At 38.8% G+C, this 19,564-nt stretch overlaps 2 protein-coding genes, 1 long non-coding RNA gene and 3 other non-coding genes across 7 annotated transcripts; 2 read left to right on the top strand and 4 right to left on the bottom strand.

Annotated features, from left to right (window-relative positions):
* The first annotated feature begins 171 nt into the window (after nucleotides 1–171).
* On the top strand, nucleotides 172–4,611 carry LOC104716179 (external alternative NAD(P)H-ubiquinone oxidoreductase B2, mitochondrial). Of its 2 annotated transcripts, none has more exons than XM_010433563.2 (10): nucleotides 172–980; nucleotides 1,344–1,623; nucleotides 1,757–1,960; nucleotides 2,118–2,368; nucleotides 2,499–2,715; nucleotides 2,819–2,923; nucleotides 3,010–3,285; nucleotides 3,391–3,512; nucleotides 4,045–4,164; nucleotides 4,254–4,611. In XM_010433563.2, the coding sequence occupies exons 1-10, from the start codon at nucleotides 892–894 to the stop codon at nucleotides 4,339–4,341; spliced, it is 1,752 nt and encodes a 583-aa protein (XP_010431865.1). In that variant the 5' UTR covers nucleotides 172–891; the 3' UTR covers nucleotides 4,342–4,611. The 2 variants fall into 2 exon arrangements, with proteins under 2 accessions (XP_010431865.1, XP_010431858.1); XM_010433556.2 differs by having other exon boundaries at nucleotides 621–980; nucleotides 1,754–1,960.
* Nucleotides 4,612–4,878: 267 nt separating this feature from the next.
* Nucleotides 4,879–5,849, bottom strand: LOC147948197 (heavy metal-associated isoprenylated plant protein 47-like). The gene is made up of 3 exons (XM_087480000.1): nucleotides 5,623–5,849; nucleotides 5,441–5,516; nucleotides 4,879–5,131 (listed from the first exon to the last, which is right to left on the bottom strand). Exons 1-3 carry the CDS (start codon nucleotides 5,629–5,631, stop codon nucleotides 4,986–4,988), a joined length of 231 nt encoding a protein of 76 aa, XP_087336126.1. The 5' UTR covers nucleotides 5,632–5,849; the 3' UTR covers nucleotides 4,879–4,985.
* Nucleotides 5,850–18,085: 12,236 nt separating this feature from the next.
* LOC147948196 (uncharacterized) lies at nucleotides 18,086–18,961 on the top strand. The gene is made up of 2 exons (XR_015573528.1): nucleotides 18,086–18,282; nucleotides 18,374–18,961. It is a non-coding gene; the product is annotated as an uncharacterized LOC147948196 (long non-coding RNA).
* A 133-nt stretch (nucleotides 18,962–19,094) lies between these two features.
* LOC147948195 (small nucleolar RNA snoZ7/snoR77) lies at nucleotides 19,095–19,178 on the bottom strand. Its single transcript, XR_015586430.1, has one exon. It is a non-coding gene; the product is annotated as a small nucleolar RNA snoZ7/snoR77 (small nucleolar RNA).
* A 59-nt stretch (nucleotides 19,179–19,237) lies between these two features.
* LOC147948194 (small nucleolar RNA snoR2/U65) lies at nucleotides 19,238–19,393 on the bottom strand. Its single transcript, XR_015586453.1, has one exon. It is a non-coding gene; the product is annotated as a small nucleolar RNA snoR2/U65 (small nucleolar RNA).
* Nucleotides 19,394–19,498: 105 nt separating this feature from the next.
* On the bottom strand, nucleotides 19,499–19,564 carry LOC147948193 (small nucleolar RNA U49). The gene has a single exon (XR_015586454.1). It is a non-coding gene; the product is annotated as a small nucleolar RNA U49 (small nucleolar RNA).

Genomic DNA, 19,564 nt, shown 5'->3' with positions numbered 1-19,564 from the left:
AGCTTGATATGGGAAGAACCGAAGAAGATGGAGATAAAAAGATGATTCAAATTCCCATCGTTATCAGATTGATATTTTTTCATGAAATATTTCTGTTGTAGAATTATAGCTAGAAAAACAAATATGCCGAAGATAAATAAATACTAATAAATGAAAATATAGTTGCGTTGTATATACGAGAACAATTTTTTATTTTTTGGCAAGTAGTTCAGTTTCCTATTATACTGGGGCTACAGAAAAATATTCTGACTACAGTATTATTTATTTCTTATGGCAGCAAATTTTTGTTGACTATTATTTGATTCCTTCAAGTATCTTATTTTTTTTTTATTTTTTTATTTTTAACAAACAAAGTTGAATTTGTTCTCTAATAGTAACGTAATGTCGTCACGATTTCCTTATAATGTATATGTAACATGGTCAGAGATGGTCAGATTCATAGAGGATCTGGCTGGCCTTGGTCACCAAGCCTAGATCGTTTTGTATATTTCTATATTCTCACCGTCACAATATTAATATTTTTGAAATGTCATAACTAATACGTGACGAAACTGATAAATATATTAAAGAAAACAATTTAATAAATAAAAAAAATATTCTCAACCAATCCCAACCTCGTTGAGCTCGCTTTTTTGTTTTTTTCTATTTTCTTTCCATTTTTTAAAATTTTGACTGATATTTTCCACGGAGGACACGTGGTCAACCAAAACGTTCGCCAAACTCTACTTCTCCACCGTCTCATTCGTCGTGTTGGCCCCTCCAGATCTCTTTCTTTCTTCTCTATTTCCCTTTCTCTCCAGGATACTTGGCGTTACTGTTCGTTGTTGTCAACAAATCTTTCTTCTTCTTCTTCTTCTCCTCTGCGATTGAATCGAAGAAGAACAAACGAATATGAGAAGTTTCAGTTTCTTCGAGAGATTCTCCAAAGCTTTTCAAGATCATCCTTCTCTTACCCGAATCATCGTCGTCTCCACCATCAGGTCCTTTCCTGCTTCCCTCTCTATTTCTCATTTCTGCGTTCTGTTGTTGAAACCTTACCACAGATCCTCTACTACGTACGAACAGTTTCCTCACAAACAAAAAAAAAAGTTAGATATTCTCTCTAGGTTGTATGATTCACGCTACACTTGTTTTTTTCTACATACCGAATCTCTCAGGAAGAACGCATTTGATTTTCGTATAATATGATAGTCGAATTTTCCAGATCTCAGATTTTTTTTCAGATGTATAATTTTTCTAGGTTTCGTTATGTTCTGTGTCTCTAAATGCAAAGATTTGAGTTAGATTTTAAGTTTTTTTTTTGTTTGTTACTGATGATATGTACTGTAACATCGTTTTTATAGTGGTGGTGGACTTATAGCTTATTCTGAGGCAAACGCATCTTATGGATCGAACGGTTCTGCTGCTGTTGTTGAAACTGGAACCAAGAAGAAGAAGGTTGTGCTGCTCGGAACTGGTTGGGCTGGAACTAGTTTCTTGAAGAATTTGAATAATTCTCAATACGAGGTTCAGATTATTTCGCCTCGAAACTACTTTGCTTTCACTCCTTTGCTACCTAGTGTTACCTGTGGAACTGTTGAAGCTCGCAGCGTTGTTGAGCCTATTCGTAACATTGGAAGAAAGGTAATTCTGCTGTAAATATATATATATATATGACTAAAGTTTAAATGTCAATCTTGTCTTCTTTTCATATTCTGATTGCTACAATTTTTAAAATGCTAATGCACGCTTTGTTTCCTGCCTTTACAAATAGAAGAATGTTGATACGTCTTACCTGGAGGCAGAATGTTTCAAAATTGATCCATCAAGCAAGAAAGTGTATTGCCGATCCAAACAAGGCCTTGCTTCAAATGGAAAGAAAGAATTTTCTGTCGATTATGACTACCTTGTAATTGCTACTGGAGCTCAGTCTAACACCTTTAACATACCCGGAGTGGAGGAGAACTGTCATTTTCTGAAAGTAAGTTTTCTTGGCTCTTAACTCCCTTTTGTAACCTCTTGGTATGTGTTTTTGGTAAGCAATGATAGTTTACAGCTAAAAAGCATATATATTGACTGATCATTTGTATGGTTGTTAAAGTTCTGATGCTTTTATTGGTTTCAATACCTGCTTGTAGGAAGTTGAAGATGCTCAGAAAATCCGTAAAACTGTAATTGATTCCTTTGAGAAGGCAAGTCTACCAGAACTAAGCGATGAAGAGAGGAAGAGAATTCTGCATTTTGTGGTTGTTGGTGGTGGGCCAACAGGTGTTGAGTTTGCTGCTGAACTGCATGATTTTGTTACTGAGGATCTAGTGAGTCTCTACCCTAGAGCCAAGGGTTCAGTGCAGATCACTCTTCTGGAGGCCGCAGACCACATCCTGACCATGTAGAATTTCTTACCTCTAAACTTCTGAATATCAATCTTCTTCTTCTTCTTTTGTACGTGAGCAATCTTTTAAGTTTCATGTTTCCATAAAAACATTGTATATTGATTCATGAAAGCTTTTCTTTCACAGGTTTGACAAGAGAATCACTGAGTTTGCTGAAGAAAAGTTTAGCAGAGATGGAATTGATGTGAAACTTGGGTCGATGGTAACTAAAGTGAATGAGAAAGATATATCTGCTAAAACCAAAGGAGGAGAGGTTTCCTCAATTCCTTATGGAATGATTGTCTGGTCAACTGGTATTGGAACTCGTCCTGTCATAAAAGATTTTATGAAACAAATTGGTCAGGTAAAGTAATGTGCTCTTGATAAACTCACACAGTACATTCTTCTACATTTCCTAGCAAACACGTTTCATCAACTCGCTCTAAGAATTTTTCTTGTAATTGCAGGGTAATAGACGTGCTCTGGCCACTGATGAATGGCTTCGCGTAGAAGGATGTGATAACATATATGCCCTTGGCGATTGCGCAACAATTAACCAGCGCAAAGTCATGGTAGCTTGACGCTTATATTGCTTCCCAAATTCTGGATTAATGTTTTAGATTATAAACCAAAAAATATCAATGGCTTCATGTTGCAGGAAGATGTTTCTGCTATATTTAGCAAAGCAGACAAAGACAAGTCTGGGACACTAACACTCAAAGAGTTTCAAGAAGCAATGGATGACATTTGTGTTAGATACCCTCAAGTGGAGCTCTACTTGAAGAGTAAACGTATGCGGGGCATTGCTGATCTTCTAAAAGAAGCTGAAACTGATGATGGTTCCAAGAAGAACATCGACCTAAAGATCGAAGAATTCAAATCTGCTCTTTCTCAGGTTGACTCACAAGTGAAGTTTCTTCCAGCTACAGCACAGGTACTTCGGTTGGAGTTTTAGCTATTTAAGTCTTTGTTCATCTTTGAGTAAAAACTCTTGTTTGCTGGATTCTTATCAATTGGTTGTTATATGTGGATTTTTTAGGTTGCTGCGCAGCAAGGTGCTTACCTAGCTAAATGCTTTGATCGCATGGAAGAGTGTGAGAAGAATCCAGAAGGTCCCATTAGGATGAGAGGAGAAGGTCGTCACCGTTTCCGTCCCTTCAGGTTAGTCCTCCCAAAAAATCTGAATCAATATCTGAGTGTTTTTGTTGATTGATCCACCCTAACTAATATACATTTAAGCTAATATAAACTCACTAAATGTGCTTCCTAACATTTCTTTTTTTCTTACCTAATATAAGTCATAAACTCCATCTTTTCTACACCCTTATGGTCCAATGCCCATGACTCGTAGTATTTAGCTAGAGTCGAGGCTATTCCAAAACAGTAAACCTCACTGCCTAATACACAAGTAGACTAACAAATTGCACTGTGTTTTGGAAATTCCTCAACATCAATATTCTTGTTTACTGAAAGTGTAGTAACCAACTTGTAATCGTCTTGATCCATTTGGTACAAGTTTAGTTTGAAGTATTTTAAAAGAGATCAAAGTTTTGGTTCATTTATGGCCCCGCTTTAATTGGGGGTTGGGTCCTTTGGATATAGACAAATCAAAACAATTGTGAAATCCGGTTTTGTTGTTTGGATGATGTTTGGGTTTCGGTTTGGTTAAAAATCGGATTGGCGGGTGTAACAGGTACAAGCATTTGGGACAATTTGCACCACTGGGAGGGGAAAAAACGGCAGCACAACTTCCAGGAGATTGGGTGTCTATTGGACATAGCAGTCAGTGGCTGTGGTATTCCGTCTACGCAAGGTAAAAAAACAAAAAAAACTTCTTTTCTAAACAAATCTACAAACAAGTGTTTTTATACTTAAAAAAGAAAACATTTTGGTATGGAACAGTAAGCAAGTGAGCTGGCGTACGAGAGTGCTTGTGGTTTCAGATTGGATGAGGCGTTTCATCTTTGGTAGGGATTCAAGTAGCATCTGAGTAAAACCCCCCCCCACAAATGCCAGCCAATACAGCTCTCTCTCTCTCTATCTCTCTACACTAACTTTCTCATGAGTACAAAATTTTGATTCCCTTTTGAAAAGGAAGAAAAAATTCCAAATCGGCTTTATTATATAATTTTGTAATAAAATAAATGACCACACGTAACGAGGAGAGATTGCCTCTTACGTTGGCCATATCGTCCCTAATCCCGAGAACTGCACTCTCTGTTTTTGCTAATATTTTTCAGGTGGCCTTTTTTTACTTTTATTTCACCCCTTTTTTTTTCTTAAGCTCCTTCCTCATATTTTTTGTATAGGCCGATAACAAAATGGATTTTTGTTATTTCTTACTCTCTCTTATCTTTTTTCTTCATTATCATGGTTTTTGTTTTCCCAAAATGTAGCTATTTTTAATATCATCGATTAGCTTTAATTGGTTTTAATTAGTCACTTTCAATTATTATAGAAAGTATGGAATGATTAGAGAAAAACTTTAAAACTGTCTTGTTCCTTAGATGGCTAGAGAAAATTGCGATTATGTAAATCTGTATATGGTTTCTGAAAGAAAACTGAGAAATTACATAATCAATCGTTGAAAAGCGTTTAAGAAAGAATGTAATACTAGAATAAAGACTTGTATTTCTAAGAGTCAACATCTGCAACGCTGATAAGATCAGCGAAACCAACTTTCTTGCGAAGCCGGACAACTAAACATGCAGCGTCGACACCTTCTCCGATCACCACCACTTTGTCTTTCTCTTCTCCTTCTATTCCCACAAAAGTCACTCCTGCTCCATCATTGTTTTTCAACCAATAGTTTAAAAGTATATTAATGAGAAAAATCAAGCAAAAGAGGATGAAACAAACAAACATAATTTGCTATATACATATAAACATAACCCAATGCCGGTTCCGGAGACATTTATAAATTCTCTTTTTGATAGATTACGGAACCCCAAATATAAATTACACATATCCATATAAAGGATTCAGTTATTTGCAATTTTAATGTATTCAAGATTTATTTTAATTATATTTGCTGCCCTGTTGTTACATATCAAAATCTTGTTTAGTTAAGGTGTAATGGGATATCGTACCAGTGGTTTTGGCTCCGATCTTGAGAGCTTCCGAACGACATTTTTCGCACCTCATACTCACCGACATCAAGATTTTCTGCTCATGAAATTTTTAAATGAGTAATACTAGCGAACAGATTGCTAAACCTTCCGTATATATTTTGGACTTTTAGTGCAAAAAAACGTTAATCGTATATACGTACCTTGGGCATTTTGGAACCTCTTGGGAGATAAAATGAATTTTTTTTTTTTAATTCTTTCTTTTGGTTTACGTGATTATAGTTTTACGCGTGACTCCGTAAAGAAATGAGAGAATAGATGATATATAAAGGCAGTGCTTGTCTCATTTTATCGTGGCACATATCGCTCAACACGCATATACATATTTCTTCTCTATTAATTGCCACGAAATAGCAGAGGAATTTTTCATGCAACTGCTTCGTAGTTAAGTCCTTTAATATAGTATAAAATGTGTTGACGTTTAAGTGGACAATATAAATATACTAGTACTAGCTTAGCTCACAAGGGTTAGTTTTGGTCCGGTAATATAAGGGTTATATGTATTTTTTCATGCACATCTAAAAGTCAGACGATCAGTACCATCGGGACCGGTCCTGAATTATAGATGGCCTAAAAAGAAAACTAATAAAAGTGGCCCCTGGTCGTATTTCCGAGTAAAAACGAATATTATTGACCTCTTAATACAAAGTAATGTCAAACCAATGAAAAGATCTAAGCAAACTTGAAAATATATAAAACCTAAAAAGTGATGTTAACCGGATAAAACGGGTTGAACCGCCGGTCATGGTTGTAGGTGATGTATATATAGAAAGGATAGGAGAGTCATTTATCTTAACCTAATTACCTTTGTACATGATATAATGTAATACTCACATGGAATAAGACATTCAGTCTTCCTTCATACATGGTATCAGAGCTTACGATCTATACCTAATACACAACACAAAATTTTTCCACCGTCGTCCTGTATTAACAATGTCGGCCACGAGTGAGACTATTGCTATCGTCAATACTCCTCAACTCCTTAGCGTTAATATGTCTAACGTCACGAAGCTCACTGCTTCTAACTTCATCATGTGGAGCCGCCAGGTTCATGCTTTCCTTAATGGATATGATCTCGCAGGTTACATCGATGGATCTGTCGTTGTACCACCTCCTACAGTCGCTACCGACGGTGTAACGACTCCCAATCCTGACTACACGTTGTGGAAACGTCAGGATCGCCTGATCTACAGCTCTCTTCTAGGCACCATTGTCACCACTGTCCAACCTCTCCTTTCCCGAGCCACCACGTCCACCGAGATATGGACTACACTCACAACCACCTATGCTGCACCAAGTCGCAGTCACATTCAACAGATACGTCACCAGATCCAGGCGTGGAAGAAAGGTACCAAACCGGTGGATGACTATTTCCTTGGTCTTACAATGCGGTTTGATAAGCTTGCGGTGTTGGGTGCTTCCATGGCTCATGAAGATCAAGTTGAGGCTGTTCTTCGTGGGTTGACCGATGACTTTAAAACAGTGATTGATCAACTTGAAGGTCGGGAGAAAACACCAACTCTCCCTGAAGTTTACGAAAAACTACTACACCATGAGGTTAAACTTCAGACCATTGCTGCTACTTCTCCTCCGTCCTTCCCAGCCACTACCAATGCGGTCAACTTTTGTGGTGGTTCCTCTGGTGGCTCTGGTAATCGCAATCAGCAACGCCACAAGCAACAATACCGGTCCAACTACTCGACTCCCAACAAGACTGGTATGTCTCGTTCGGACAAGGGCATGTCCCGTGGCTACCAAGGCAGATGCCAGATCTGTGGCATTCATGGTCATAGTGCTCGAACCTGCTCTCAGCTTCATCAAGGCGGTTTTTCGAGCCATCCTCGTGCCTATGCTCCTTGGCATTCACGGGCAAATCTTGTCACCGGGTCCGGTTATGATGTTAATCCTTGGATTCTTGATAGCGGTGCGACGCATCATGTAACATCGGACCTCAACAACTTAGCTCTTCACCAACCTTACAATGGAGGAGAGGATATCACCATTACTGATGGGTCTACACTCCCTATATCACAAACTGGTTCAACCTTTCTTCCCACCTCCTCACGTGATATATCCTTGAACAATGTTCTTTATGTTCCTGACATTAAAAAGAACTTAATATCGGTTTATCGCCTGTGTAATGCTAATCAAGTTACGGTGAAATTCTCACCCGACCAATTTCAGGTGAAGGATCTTGCAACGGGGGTCCGCTTGCTCCAAGGGGGGGACTAGAAATGAGCTGTACGAGTGGCCTGTCAATATTTCATCACCGGTCTCGTTGTTTGCTTCACCATCAACCAAACTGGACCTTCTTTCTTGGCACGCAAGACTCGGTCACCCGGCGTTACCTGTTTTAAAAACATTAGTTTCCAAGTTTTTTTTACCTGTTTCAACATCTCTGCAACCTCCTTTGTCATGTTCTGATTGCTTCATCAATAAGAGTCATAAACTCCCGTTTCACATTAATACCATTACGTCTCATCATCCTCTCCAATACATCTATACTGATGTGTGGAAGTCACCGATTGTGTCCATTGATGGTTTTAAATTATTTGGTGTTGGTTGATCATTATATGCGTTATACCTGGCTCTATCCGATGAAGCTCAAATCTCAAGTTAAAGACATATTCATGTCCTTTGTACCGTTGGTAGAAAATCGTTTCAAGCAAAGAGTTGGTACGTTGTACTCTGACAACGGAGGGGAGTTTATCGTGTTACGGTCGTTCTTGGCTCTACGTGGGATCAGTCACTTTACTACACCACCACACACTCCAGAGCACAATGGGATATCAGAACGAAAGCACCGCCACATAGTTGAAACAGGTCTTGCGCTTCTTAGCACTGCATCGATGCCTACAGTTTACTGGAGTTATGCTTTCTCCACCACTGTTTACTTCATTAACCGCATGATTACTCCGGTTTTGAATCATACTTCTCCGTTTCAGAAGTTGTTTGGTGACGTACCAAATTATCATAAGCTTCGGGTATATGGTTGTTTGTGTTTTCCTTGGTTGCGTCCGTACACATCACATAAACTTGATGCTCGTTCCTTACCGTGTGTCTTCTTGGGGTATTCTCTTACTCAAAGTGCATACTTGTGCTTGGGTCCACTCTCTGGTCGGGTTTACACATCACGGCACGTCCACTTTGTCGAATCGGCATTTTCGTTTGCTGCTTCACCGTCGCGTCGTGACTCACCTCCAGTATCGAGCTTCCAAAAATCATCAGAGGTAGCGTCTCAACCTGCCTCAACGATAGTTCCGGTTCGTTCACTCGTACAAGCTCATGTCCCGGACTCCCCCGCGGATCCTCAACCGCCGGTTCCACTTTCACCACTTCCAACGCCTACTCCTCCGCCATCACCGCAACCATCATCCGCAACGTCGACGTCATCGTCTTCATCACATTCAATTATTCCACCATCACCACCAAGCCCAACATCAATACCAGGCCCAAATTCATTACACAGCCCAATAGCCTCATCACCAAACTCATCTTCTCCCATCTCCACGACATCGCCATCCACCACCAACACAACACCCTCGCAAAGTCCTTCTCCCTCTCCTTCGCCTCCACCTCCCAATAACCATGCCATGCGTACCCGTGCCAAAAACAATATTGTCAAACCTAACCAAAAATATGCCCACTTTATGATATGATCGTGGCAAGCACGGAGCCAGAGGCTGCAGAGAAACCAGAGATGGTGGGAAGGATCACTCGTTCAAGAGCTAAGGAGATGGCCAAGGAAGCTCACTCACTCATAGTTGACGGGTCATTCAACCTACCGAGGATCCAAGTCTTCAACATATCCACCTTGAAGACTTCACCCGGTAATGATAACTAGATAACTTAGGTATGAAGTTTGTACTCTTTTTCCCATAGCTGAGTTTTGTCCCAATGGGTTTTCTCAGTATGGTTTTTAATGAGGCAAATGGATCACTACGTCGAGTTATCTAGAAGTCATTACCAATGGGGAATAATGTACTTCTGTACTAGTACAAGTGACTTCTGCACTACTACAAGTCACTTAGATGTTTTGCTGTTTTCTTATTTCCTTAAAACGTCTTGCTGTTTTATTTTAAACTGCCTGTTGTTTGGAGTGTCGAGCCTAGGGTTAATTATAAAACCCCAAGGCTACGCCTCTTGTTCTTTAGCGAAGAAGTTATATGTAACAATACTATTGTTGAATCTTTCTTCTCTCAATTCGAATCCTTGAATGCGTTCTTGAATTCTGAGTTTCTATACACTTTGTGATTCAGAAACTCTTCACTTTTGTCTCTTCACTTTTGTTTCAATCCATACAACCACCTAAACATCTATCTCCATCATATCATTGTTCTATCACTCGATCATCACTATCTCCATCGTATTTGTCACTTCCGCACCATCACCATCGAACCTCACCACCAGTCACTAGTCTACAGCCTTTCATCGGAGTTCTATCCTAGGGAGATCGTATTATGTGGTATCAGAGCCAACTCAGTGCCAAAGGCTAAGCCATTCTAAACCCTAATCTCTTGTGTTTTTGATTAATTTCGTTTGTTTAGTTTTAGGGTTTGATTTTTGTTAATTCGTTTGTGCCTAGATCGAGTTCTGTGAGTTTAGGATTTAGTTTTGTGTTGTTTTCGAAATTTGATTGCATTAGGGTTTAATTATTTTGAGTTTGTTAGTTATAGGGTTGGGTGTCGATCGATTCTCTTGTGGTGTCGCCCGACACTAGGTCTGTAGTCGTGTGTTTCTTGTTTAAAATTCAGAGTCTTAGAGTTTATTTTCGTTTCTCTCATTCAAGGAACATTTTACTTCGAGTTCCTTCTTTAATTTGCAGGTACAATGGAGTTTTCTCCAGAAGCTATGGAAGCTTTGAACAAAGCCATGTCTAAGCAGATTGCCGAAGCAAATAAGACAATGTCTACTCAGTTTCAGCAACAGATGGAGCAGCTCAGTAACAAGTTTGAGAAGCAAATCAAAGATATAGCTCAAGCAACTAGCGCTTCAGATAAGAGTTCTTCAGACCCGCCTAGTCCTAATGAAGCCCTTCGTTTAGCTAAAGGGAAGGCTCACGTGGGAACTTCCTCCAAACAGACACGGATCTGGACAGTTCAGTCACCTACTGGGGGAAGAGAGACTTGTTTCAGTCAGAGAAGAAGCACTCAAGGCACAGAAAGAGAGCATCGCAGAACTGGTAGAGACCCTACACGCCCACGACGAGCTGAACAAGTAGCTGGGCATCAAATATACATTGAGTCAGATAGAGATTATTCTGAAGAAGAAGAAGTTTCAGATCATAGTCAAGAAACAATGTGGAGAAACAGAAACATAGATCATGGTAGGGATTATGATCCTTTGGGGCAGCAGCTGAAGCACCTCAAGATTCAGTATCCTTTTTTTCATGGAACCAATGATCCAGAGACTTATCTAGACTGGGAAAGGAAGATGGAATCTAATTTTCAGGTTCAAGGTACTTATGAGTTGAACAAGGTGAAGATAGCCATATCTGAATTCAATGGCTTTGCTTTGTTGTGGTGGGAGCAGTTGGGACTTACTAGACATCGACAGAGAGAGCCTGCTATCACTACATGGGAACAGTTAGTCACGCAGATGAGAAAGAAGTTTGTGCCTACACACTACCAGAGAGAGATTCTCAACAAGCTTAGGCGTCTCATTCAAGGTACTAAGTCTGTTAGAGACTACTATCAAGAGCTGGAAACACTTATGATCAGGGCTGATTTAAGAGAAAGTGAAGACATGGTTATGTCGAGGTTCCTTGGAGGTTTAAACAGAGAGATTCAAGACAAGGTAGAGTTGCAGGACTATGAAGATGTGCAAGAAATGGTACATAAGGCAGAGTTGATTGAATCGCAGATCAAGAGAAAGGGAGTGAGGTCTACATTTACGCCTAACATGTCCAAGCCGAGAGAGTTCAGTAAACCCGCACTCACCAAGGATAGCAAACCCGTGATAACCACAGTCAAAGAAGAGGTTAAGATCGATTACAAGCCCAAGAGTAGTACCTCTACAAGTCATATCAGGTGTTTCAAATGCCAAGGAATGGGGCATTATTCCAGAGACTGTCCTAACAAGAAGATGTTTCTTCTTCAAGAAGGAGGAGATATTGTGCCAGTAGACAGTTCAGAGAGTGAACCAGAGTCTGAATTCGGTGAAGAAGGTGAACCAGCAGTCATGGGAGAGATGTTGGTAGCACGTAGAGCTTTAAGTGTTCAGATTCATCCAGATGATAGAGGACAGCGTGAGAACCTATTTCACACACGGTGTATGGTTCAAGACAAGGTCTGTACCTTGATCGTTGATGGTGGAAGCTGTACTAATGCATCTAGTGAAGAGATGGTACAGAAGCTTAATCTCAAGACCACTTCACATCCAAGACCTTACCAGCTACAGTGGTTGAACAACAAGGGAGCTTTAACAGTTTCGCAGCAAGTGATGGTGAAACTAGCGATTGGGAAGTATGAGGATGAGCTGCTATGTGATGTGATTCCGATGAAGTCCATTCATATTCTGTTGGGAAGACCATGGCAGTTCGACAGAAAAGTGGTTCATGATGGCCACACCAACAAGTGATCGTTTGAATTCAAGGGACATAAAGTTACTCTTCTACCACTTACACCCAGCGAAATCTACAAGAACCAGCTTCACACGAACCGCAAGGATACAGAGAAAGTGTCTCACAGCCTGTACATCAATCACAGCGAGTTCAACAAGCTATTTGATCCAGAGATGACCAAATTCATGTTTGTGCATAAGGAGACATTCACTAGTACTAAGCCAGCAGAAGAGCTTCCACGCGAGATGATAGAAATTATAGAGGAGTACAAGGGTGTATTTCCAGAAGAGATATCTCCAAGTTTGCCGCCAACACGTGGGATAGAGCATCATATCGATTTGGTACCAGGTTCAGTACTACCGAACAGACCCGCTTACAGAACAAATCTAGTAGAGACTAAAGAACTTCAGAAGCAAGTAGAGGAGCTGATGAATAAGGGACACATTAGAGAGAGTCTCAGTCCATGGGCAGAACCCGTTTTGCTTGTGCCCAAGAAAGGTAAGGATAATGTAGTCGTAGCTGCATTATCCAGGAGGTACACTCTCGTTTCTACTTTGTCTTCTAAGCTTGAAGGATTTGAGAAAATAGTAGAACTTTATGAAACTGACATCGATTTTGCTGAGAGCTATGGCAAATGTCATAAGTTTGCTTTTGAAAACTACTATAGGCAGGATGGATATCTATTTTATAAGGATCGATTGTGCATACCAAGAGGATCCATGAGAGAGCTGCTGATCAGAGAAGCTCACGGAGGTGGACTAGCTAGACATTTTGGAGTGTCAAAGACTCTACTTGGACTGCAAGAACACTTCTATTGGCCTCAAATGAAGAAAGACGTTGAGAAGGTTTGTTCTAGGTGCCATATCTGCAAAATGGCGAAGGGTAAGGTACAGCCCCACAGCTTGTACACTCCTCTCCCTATTCCTTCTCAACCTTGGACTCATATTTTTATGGATTTTGTTCTTGGCTTACCTCGAACCAGAAATGGTAGAGATTCGATTTTTGTTGTGGTTGACAGGTTTAGCAAGATGGCTCACTTCATTGCAAGTTACAAGACGGACGATGCTGTTATTGTAGCTAACTTGTTTTTCAGGGAAGTAGTACGTCTACATAGAATGCCTCAAGTAATCGTCTCAGACCGAGATACAAAGTTTCTAGGACACTTCTGGAGGACGTTATGGGCTAAATTAGGAACCAAGCTATCATTCTCAACCACATGTCACCCGCAAACAGATGGACGCTATCTACACTCCTAAGAACCTTAGTGAGAAGCAATCTCAAGTCATGGGAAGAATGTCTACCACATGTTGAGTTTGCATATAATCACGCTAAGCATTCTGCTACTCTATTCTCTCCTTTTGAAATTGTTTATGGTTTTAATCCACAATCACCTCTAGACTTGATTCCTTTACCTTTAAGTGTGAAGTGTAGCTTTGATGGCAAAGAAAAGGCTGAACATGTGAGGAGGATACATGCTAAAGCTAAGGAGAACATAGAGAAAAGGACCAAGCAATACGAGAAGCATGCAAACAAGGGGAGAAAGGAGCTCATTTTCGAAGAAGGAGACTTAGTGTGGATTCACTTACGCAAGGATAGGTTTCCAGAAGAGAGGAAGAGCAAGCTTCTACCACGAGCTGATGGCCCATTTGAAGTCATCAAGAGGATCAATGACAATGCATACCAGATTGATCTTCAAGGTAAGTATACCATATCATCAACATTCAATGTTTCTGACTTGCTCCCTTACTATGCAGATTCCGATTTGAGGACAAATCCTTTTGAAGAGGGGGAGGATGATATGATCGTGGCAAGCACGGAGCCAGAGGCTGCAGAGAAACCGGAGATGGTGGAAAGGATCACTCGTTCAAGAGCTAAGGAGATGGCCAAGGAAGCTCACTCACTCATAGTTGACCTACCGAGGATCCAAGTCTTCAACATATCCACCTTGAAGACTTCACCCGGTAATGATAACTAGATAACTTAGGTGTGAAGTTTGTACTCTTTTTCCCATAGCTGAGTTTTGTCCCAATGGGTTTTCTCAGTATGGTTTTTAATGAGGCAAATGGATCACTACGTCGAGTTATCTAGAAGTCATTACCAATGGGGAATAATGTACTTCTGTACTAGTACAAGTGACTTCTGCACTACTACAAGTCAATTAGACGTTTTGCTGTTTTCTTATTTCCTTAAAACGTCTTGCTGTTTTATTTTAAACTGCCTGTTGTTTGGAGTGTCGAGCCTAGGGTTAATTATAAAACCCCAAAGCTACGCCTCTTGTTCTTTAGCGAAGAAGATTTATTTAACAACACTATTGTTGAATCTTTCTTCTCTCAATTCGAATCCTTGAATGCATTCTTGAATTCTGAGTTTCTATACACTTTGTGATTCAGAAACTCTTCACTTTTGTTTCAATCCATACAACCACCTAAACATCTATCTCCATCGTATCATTGTTCTATCACTCGATCATCACTATCTCCATCGTATTTGTCACTTTCGCACCATCACCATCGAACCTCACCACCAGTCACTAGTCTACAGCCTTTCATCGGAGTTCTATCCTAGGGAGATCGTATTACTTTACCACACCTAAACCATCAATACCGAAGACGGTGGCTGAAGCGTTGCGTGATCCTAAGTGGCGTAATGCCATGTGTGAGGAGATAAATGCACAAATACGAAATGGAACTCATGAGCTGGTGCCTCTGACTAAAGCCAAAAATATTGTTGGGTGTAAGTGGATCTTTAGTATTAAGTATTTAGCTGATGGTTCTATTGATAGGTATAAAGCGAGGCTTGTGGCTCGTGGATTTCATCAACAACCTGGTCGAGACTACACTGATACGTTCAGTCCCGTTATCAAGTCCACTACGGTTTGTTCTTTTCTCCAAGTTGCGGTTAACAAAGGTTGGCATGTTCGACAAGTTGATGTGAACAATGCATTTTTTCAAGGTCGTTTACATGATGAGGTGTATGTCACACAACCGCCGGGCTTTATTGATCCTGATCACCCACACCACATATGTAGTTTAAAAAAGGCTCTCTACAGTCTCAAACAAGCTCTGCGAGCTTGGTACCTGGAACTGAGACACTATCTCCTTCATCTCGGTTTTAAAAATTTGGTTGCGGACACTTCATTGTTCATCAAGCATGAGGGTCATGATACTATTTATATCTTGGTGTATGTTGATGATATGTTGATCACATGTAGCAACACTACATTGCTTGCTAATGTCATTCGCATGATTGGTGATCGGTTCTCTCTGAAGAACCTTGGGGAAATGAAGTATTTTTTGGGTGTCGAAGCTACAAGAACTTCGGCAGGTCTTCATCTTATGCAGAAAAAGTACATTGTCGACTTACTCATAAAGACGAGAATGCTGAATGCTAAACCGGTCTCTACGCCAATGTCCCCGCATCCGAAATTGAGTCTCCACAGTGGCACGCTTCTTCCTGATCCTCGTGAGTACCGTGCCGTGCTTGGTAGTTTGCAATACCTCTCTTTCACACGGCCGGATATTGCTTTTGCCGTTAACCGCCTATCACAATTCCTACACCAAACCACTGATGTTCACTGGTATGCGGTGAAATGGGTTCTACGTTACTTGGCCGGCACGTAATCTCACGGCATCCTTCTCCGTGTCAACACACCGTTCTCTCTTCATGGATTCACTCTCCGTGGTTTTTCTGATGCAGATTGGACAGGTGACACCGACAAGTTTGTCTCCACTAACGCTTATGTCATTTATCTTGGGGGAAGTCCGATCTCGTGGTCCTCACGGAAACAAACAGGCGTTGCTCGCTCATCCACTGAAGCGGAGTATCGGGCTGTTGCGAACACAGCGTCTAAGATCCGTTGGATATCGTCTCTTCTAACTTAACTTGGTGTGGTCATCCCCGAGGTGCCCGTGATATACTGTGATAATATTGGGGTTACACATCTTGAGGCGAATCATATTTTTCACTCAAGAATGAAGCATCTTGCGCTAGACTACCATTTCATATGGGACAATGTTCAAGCTGGTACGTTGCGCGTTACACACGTCTCCACGCATGATCAATTGGCTGATCCACTAACCAAGGCTCTTTCTCGACCTCGGTTTCAAGAATTGGTCTCCAAGATTGGAGTCACTAAAGCCCCTCCATCTTGAGGGGGCGTGTAGGTGATGTATATATAGAAACGATAGGAGAGTTATTTATCTTAACCTAATTACCTTTGTACATGCTATATATAATGTAATACTCACATGGAATAAGACATTCAGCCTTCCTTCATACAATGGTTTAACAGCGAAATTTTTCAATTTCAGCGGGATTTGTTTATTGATATTTTGACTATGCTGAAATTTGTTTTTTGACCATTTGGATTATGATTAATATTAAAATTTACATATTCTCTTAATAAGATGGCGCTCCTAACTTGCTTCCCAGTACTAGCTTTGCTTTTACTTCTCCTCTCCACTGGCTTAGCTTTTTTCCAATTTTCCAAATGCAGCAAAACAAAGTCACAAGTTTTCTTGGCACTACAATAAAAAAGGGTTATTGTGACGTTAGCTTGAGACAAAAAAAATTGTCACAAATTTGTGACATTTAGATACTATGTTGTGACATTTTTTTAGTCATAAATTCGTAACTATTTCGTTACAATATTATTACGGATTAAGTCGTCACTAAAAATTCTCACCATTAACTACTAAGTAGTGTCAATATTATTAATCGTAACAAGTGTGACGGTTTTATTACAAATATGTAGTCACAAATAGTGACGTTCATTTGAGACAAAATTATTTGTCACACATTTGTGATCTTTTAGATACTTTATTGGGAAGAAAAAAAATTATAACAAGTTCGTAATTGTTTGGTCATAATACTACGATTACAAATTAAATTATGACAAAAATTGTCTCAAACATTTACAAAATTGCTACGATAATTTAAGTCATAACTATTGTAATGGTATTATGATATTTTTTTTATCAAACATACATTGATTAACCAGTTAAATATACTTTTACATAGAGAATGATTATTGTATTTTATTAAGGAAAAAACAAACTACTAATTAAAAACTTTATTCTATAAATTAATCAATTACATCTTGAACATTTCATAATAATCCTTAAAAACTGGAAATGATTGTATTGTTTATAAAGTAGATAACTATTTTAACTTATAGTTAAATATTCTTCATAAGATTACTTCATGTCTATCCATCTCATGTCCACCACTTAATTAATCTATGAAACAACATGAATATAAACAAAAAAAATTGTTATAACACTAAATGATTGTTAAACTGTAAATAAATGTTGTTAAAATCATTTGAAAGGTACGTGAAAAACATGTTACATTTTCATTAATTAGTGGCTAAACATAAAACATTGTTATGTTTCTTAATAATTAACTAGATTAGGACCCGTGCTAGAACACGGGTTGAAATTCCTTTTATTTATATTATAATATATGATTCCGAAGATCACGATTAATGTTAGATTAGGACCTTAAAAACTTTTAAAATCAATCATATAAATTATATTTTACTCTAAAATTATAATATAAATAAAAGGGATTTCAACCCATGCTCTAGCTAGCATGGTCCTAATCTAGCATTAAGGTTTAATTTTTAATTTCTGAATACGATCCCGAAGATCACAATTAATCTTGTTAAATTAGCGAGATTTGATTCCTTTTTTATGATTGAGAATATATTTTTATCCCTTTAATAACTTTTTTATTGATGTGGTTTATGAATACAATCTGTGAAAAATAAATTGGTAATATTGTGATTCTAGATATTTGGAACCATATATGTGATCTTCCGAAAATAAAGTTTGGAATATCCATGAACTATCAATTTGAAATAACTTGTTTAAGATTTTCTGTTACAATTAAGATTTTATTTGTAACAATTAATATATGGATTAATTCATAATCTATGTATAACCTATTTGTAACCATTTATTAAAATTATAAAGTCTACCAAAACAATGTTGTGTACTTCCGTTTTATTATAAAGGGGATATTTTTTTATGTAGGTTGTCCAATAAATTCATGGTTGCTGCTAATCCTGGCATAAGTGGAGATAATCTAACCTTGCTTAGAGAAAAAGAATTTGCAAGTTGGTTACTAGAACATGTAAGGAATTATGGTTATTTTAAAGCAGACTACATCTCGCACCTTCTTTTGTATTATATCTTGATGGTCTATTCGGAACAGCCGCAGATTCTACAGTTCTAGTGTAAGTAACGTAACTCCTTGGAAGCTATAGTATATGTTTTTTTACATTTAACACGCGTGCTCTCTAATGAAGGTGTTAATTGTGTTTGTAGAGGGAATATAGGATTAACGAGAGTTGAAAGCCGTCGTGTTGTTTAAGTAACTACAGGCCTCATGGTTCGATTAGAGCAGACAAATACGGGGCTCTTTTTGGACTTGTTGGTATAAGTCCCCATATACGCAGCATTAGACTGAGTCCTCTTTGGACTTGTTGGTATAAGACCATCACAAAGATACATGAGACAATATCATCATCTCACTAAAAAATATATCAATATCTTTCTGTGATCCTCTTCTTTTAGCTGCGTTTGGTCTTTGATTTATCAATTCACAAACATGAACAACATGTCAATGATCACCAGTTGGCCTCTTTCTCGGCATCTCAATTCTTTACTCAATAAAGGGACGCATAACATAACGAGATTGTTAAAGACAAAGTCAAAGAAAGACAAAGGCATGGCTTGTTAGGTGATGAAGAGTTCTACACTTTTAACACCTCAAAAGATTCTTCCCCTCAAATTTTACTTCAATTTTCAGTTTGATCTTCTTGTTTATTTAAATTCAATAAGATCTTAAAACAGACTATTGATTATGAATGCTATTAGTCTTTATTAATACAGTCATTAACACAATTTGTTGAACACCTTTTTCGTTTCATAACTCTTACTGGTACTTGACAAATTTCTAATTGGTTTATAGGTCACATTGAATAATTTGACAAGAAAAAACTTTCAGTTTAAAAAAAAATAAAAAAAAATTACGAATTGGGAAAAGCCTCGCGCGGTAAGCCAGCGTTTTTCACATCAAAGTAATATACTCAGACGGTAATTCCAATATTTTAGTAATAGTCATTATCGGTAATCTCCCCAGTAATCAAATCGAAATTAGTTTTTTTTTTTCACAAGAAAAACAAATTAAATTGTAATCGCCATGGCTCCGTAGATCGTAAGAAAAAAACAAGATCCACAGGTTCCTATCAGTAAGCGAAACACGAACATTTGTTTATGTCCAATATAGCATCGACTTGGATCATCGCCAACAAAATAAAGCTACCGTCAACGTGGCATCGGACTATTTCAATTAATTTAATTAGAACAAAAAACAGAAAACCCTCAGCGGACCCTTGTCAAATCAACCACACAGCAGACACAGAACAGTGGATGCAATAATCCAAATTCAGTCACGCTGTTGTGTAAAGTGTCATACGGCACTTCCTATCTTTTGGGATTTCTTCTTCATCGGGT

This window comes from Camelina sativa, chromosome 2, assembly GCF_030686135.1.
Source record: "Camelina sativa cultivar CO46 ecotype springtype chromosome 2, ASM3068613v1".
NCBI classification, from domain to species: Eukaryota; Viridiplantae; Streptophyta; class Magnoliopsida; order Brassicales; family Brassicaceae; genus Camelina; species Camelina sativa.
This window is presented reverse-complemented; position numbering and strand designations above follow the sequence as displayed.

Excerpts from the sequence above, each read along its gene's own strand:
- LOC147948197 (XM_087480000.1), bottom strand. Across the intron at positions 5,132-5,440 it reads GATCGGAGCCAAAACCACTG|GAGTGACTTTTGTGGGAATA; the intron begins GTACGATATCCC and ends ATGATGGAGCAG.
- LOC104716179 (XM_010433556.2), top strand. The coding sequence starts at position 892 with ATGAGAAGTTTCAGTTTCTTCGAGAGATTCTCCAAAGCTTTTCAAGAT. Across the intron at positions 1,624-1,753 it reads TTCGTAACATTGGAAGAAAG|AAGAATGTTGATACGTCTTA; the intron begins GTAATTCTGCTG and ends CTTTACAAATAG. Across the intron at positions 2,924-3,009 it reads TTAACCAGCGCAAAGTCATG|GAAGATGTTTCTGCTATATT; the intron begins GTAGCTTGACGC and ends TTCATGTTGCAG.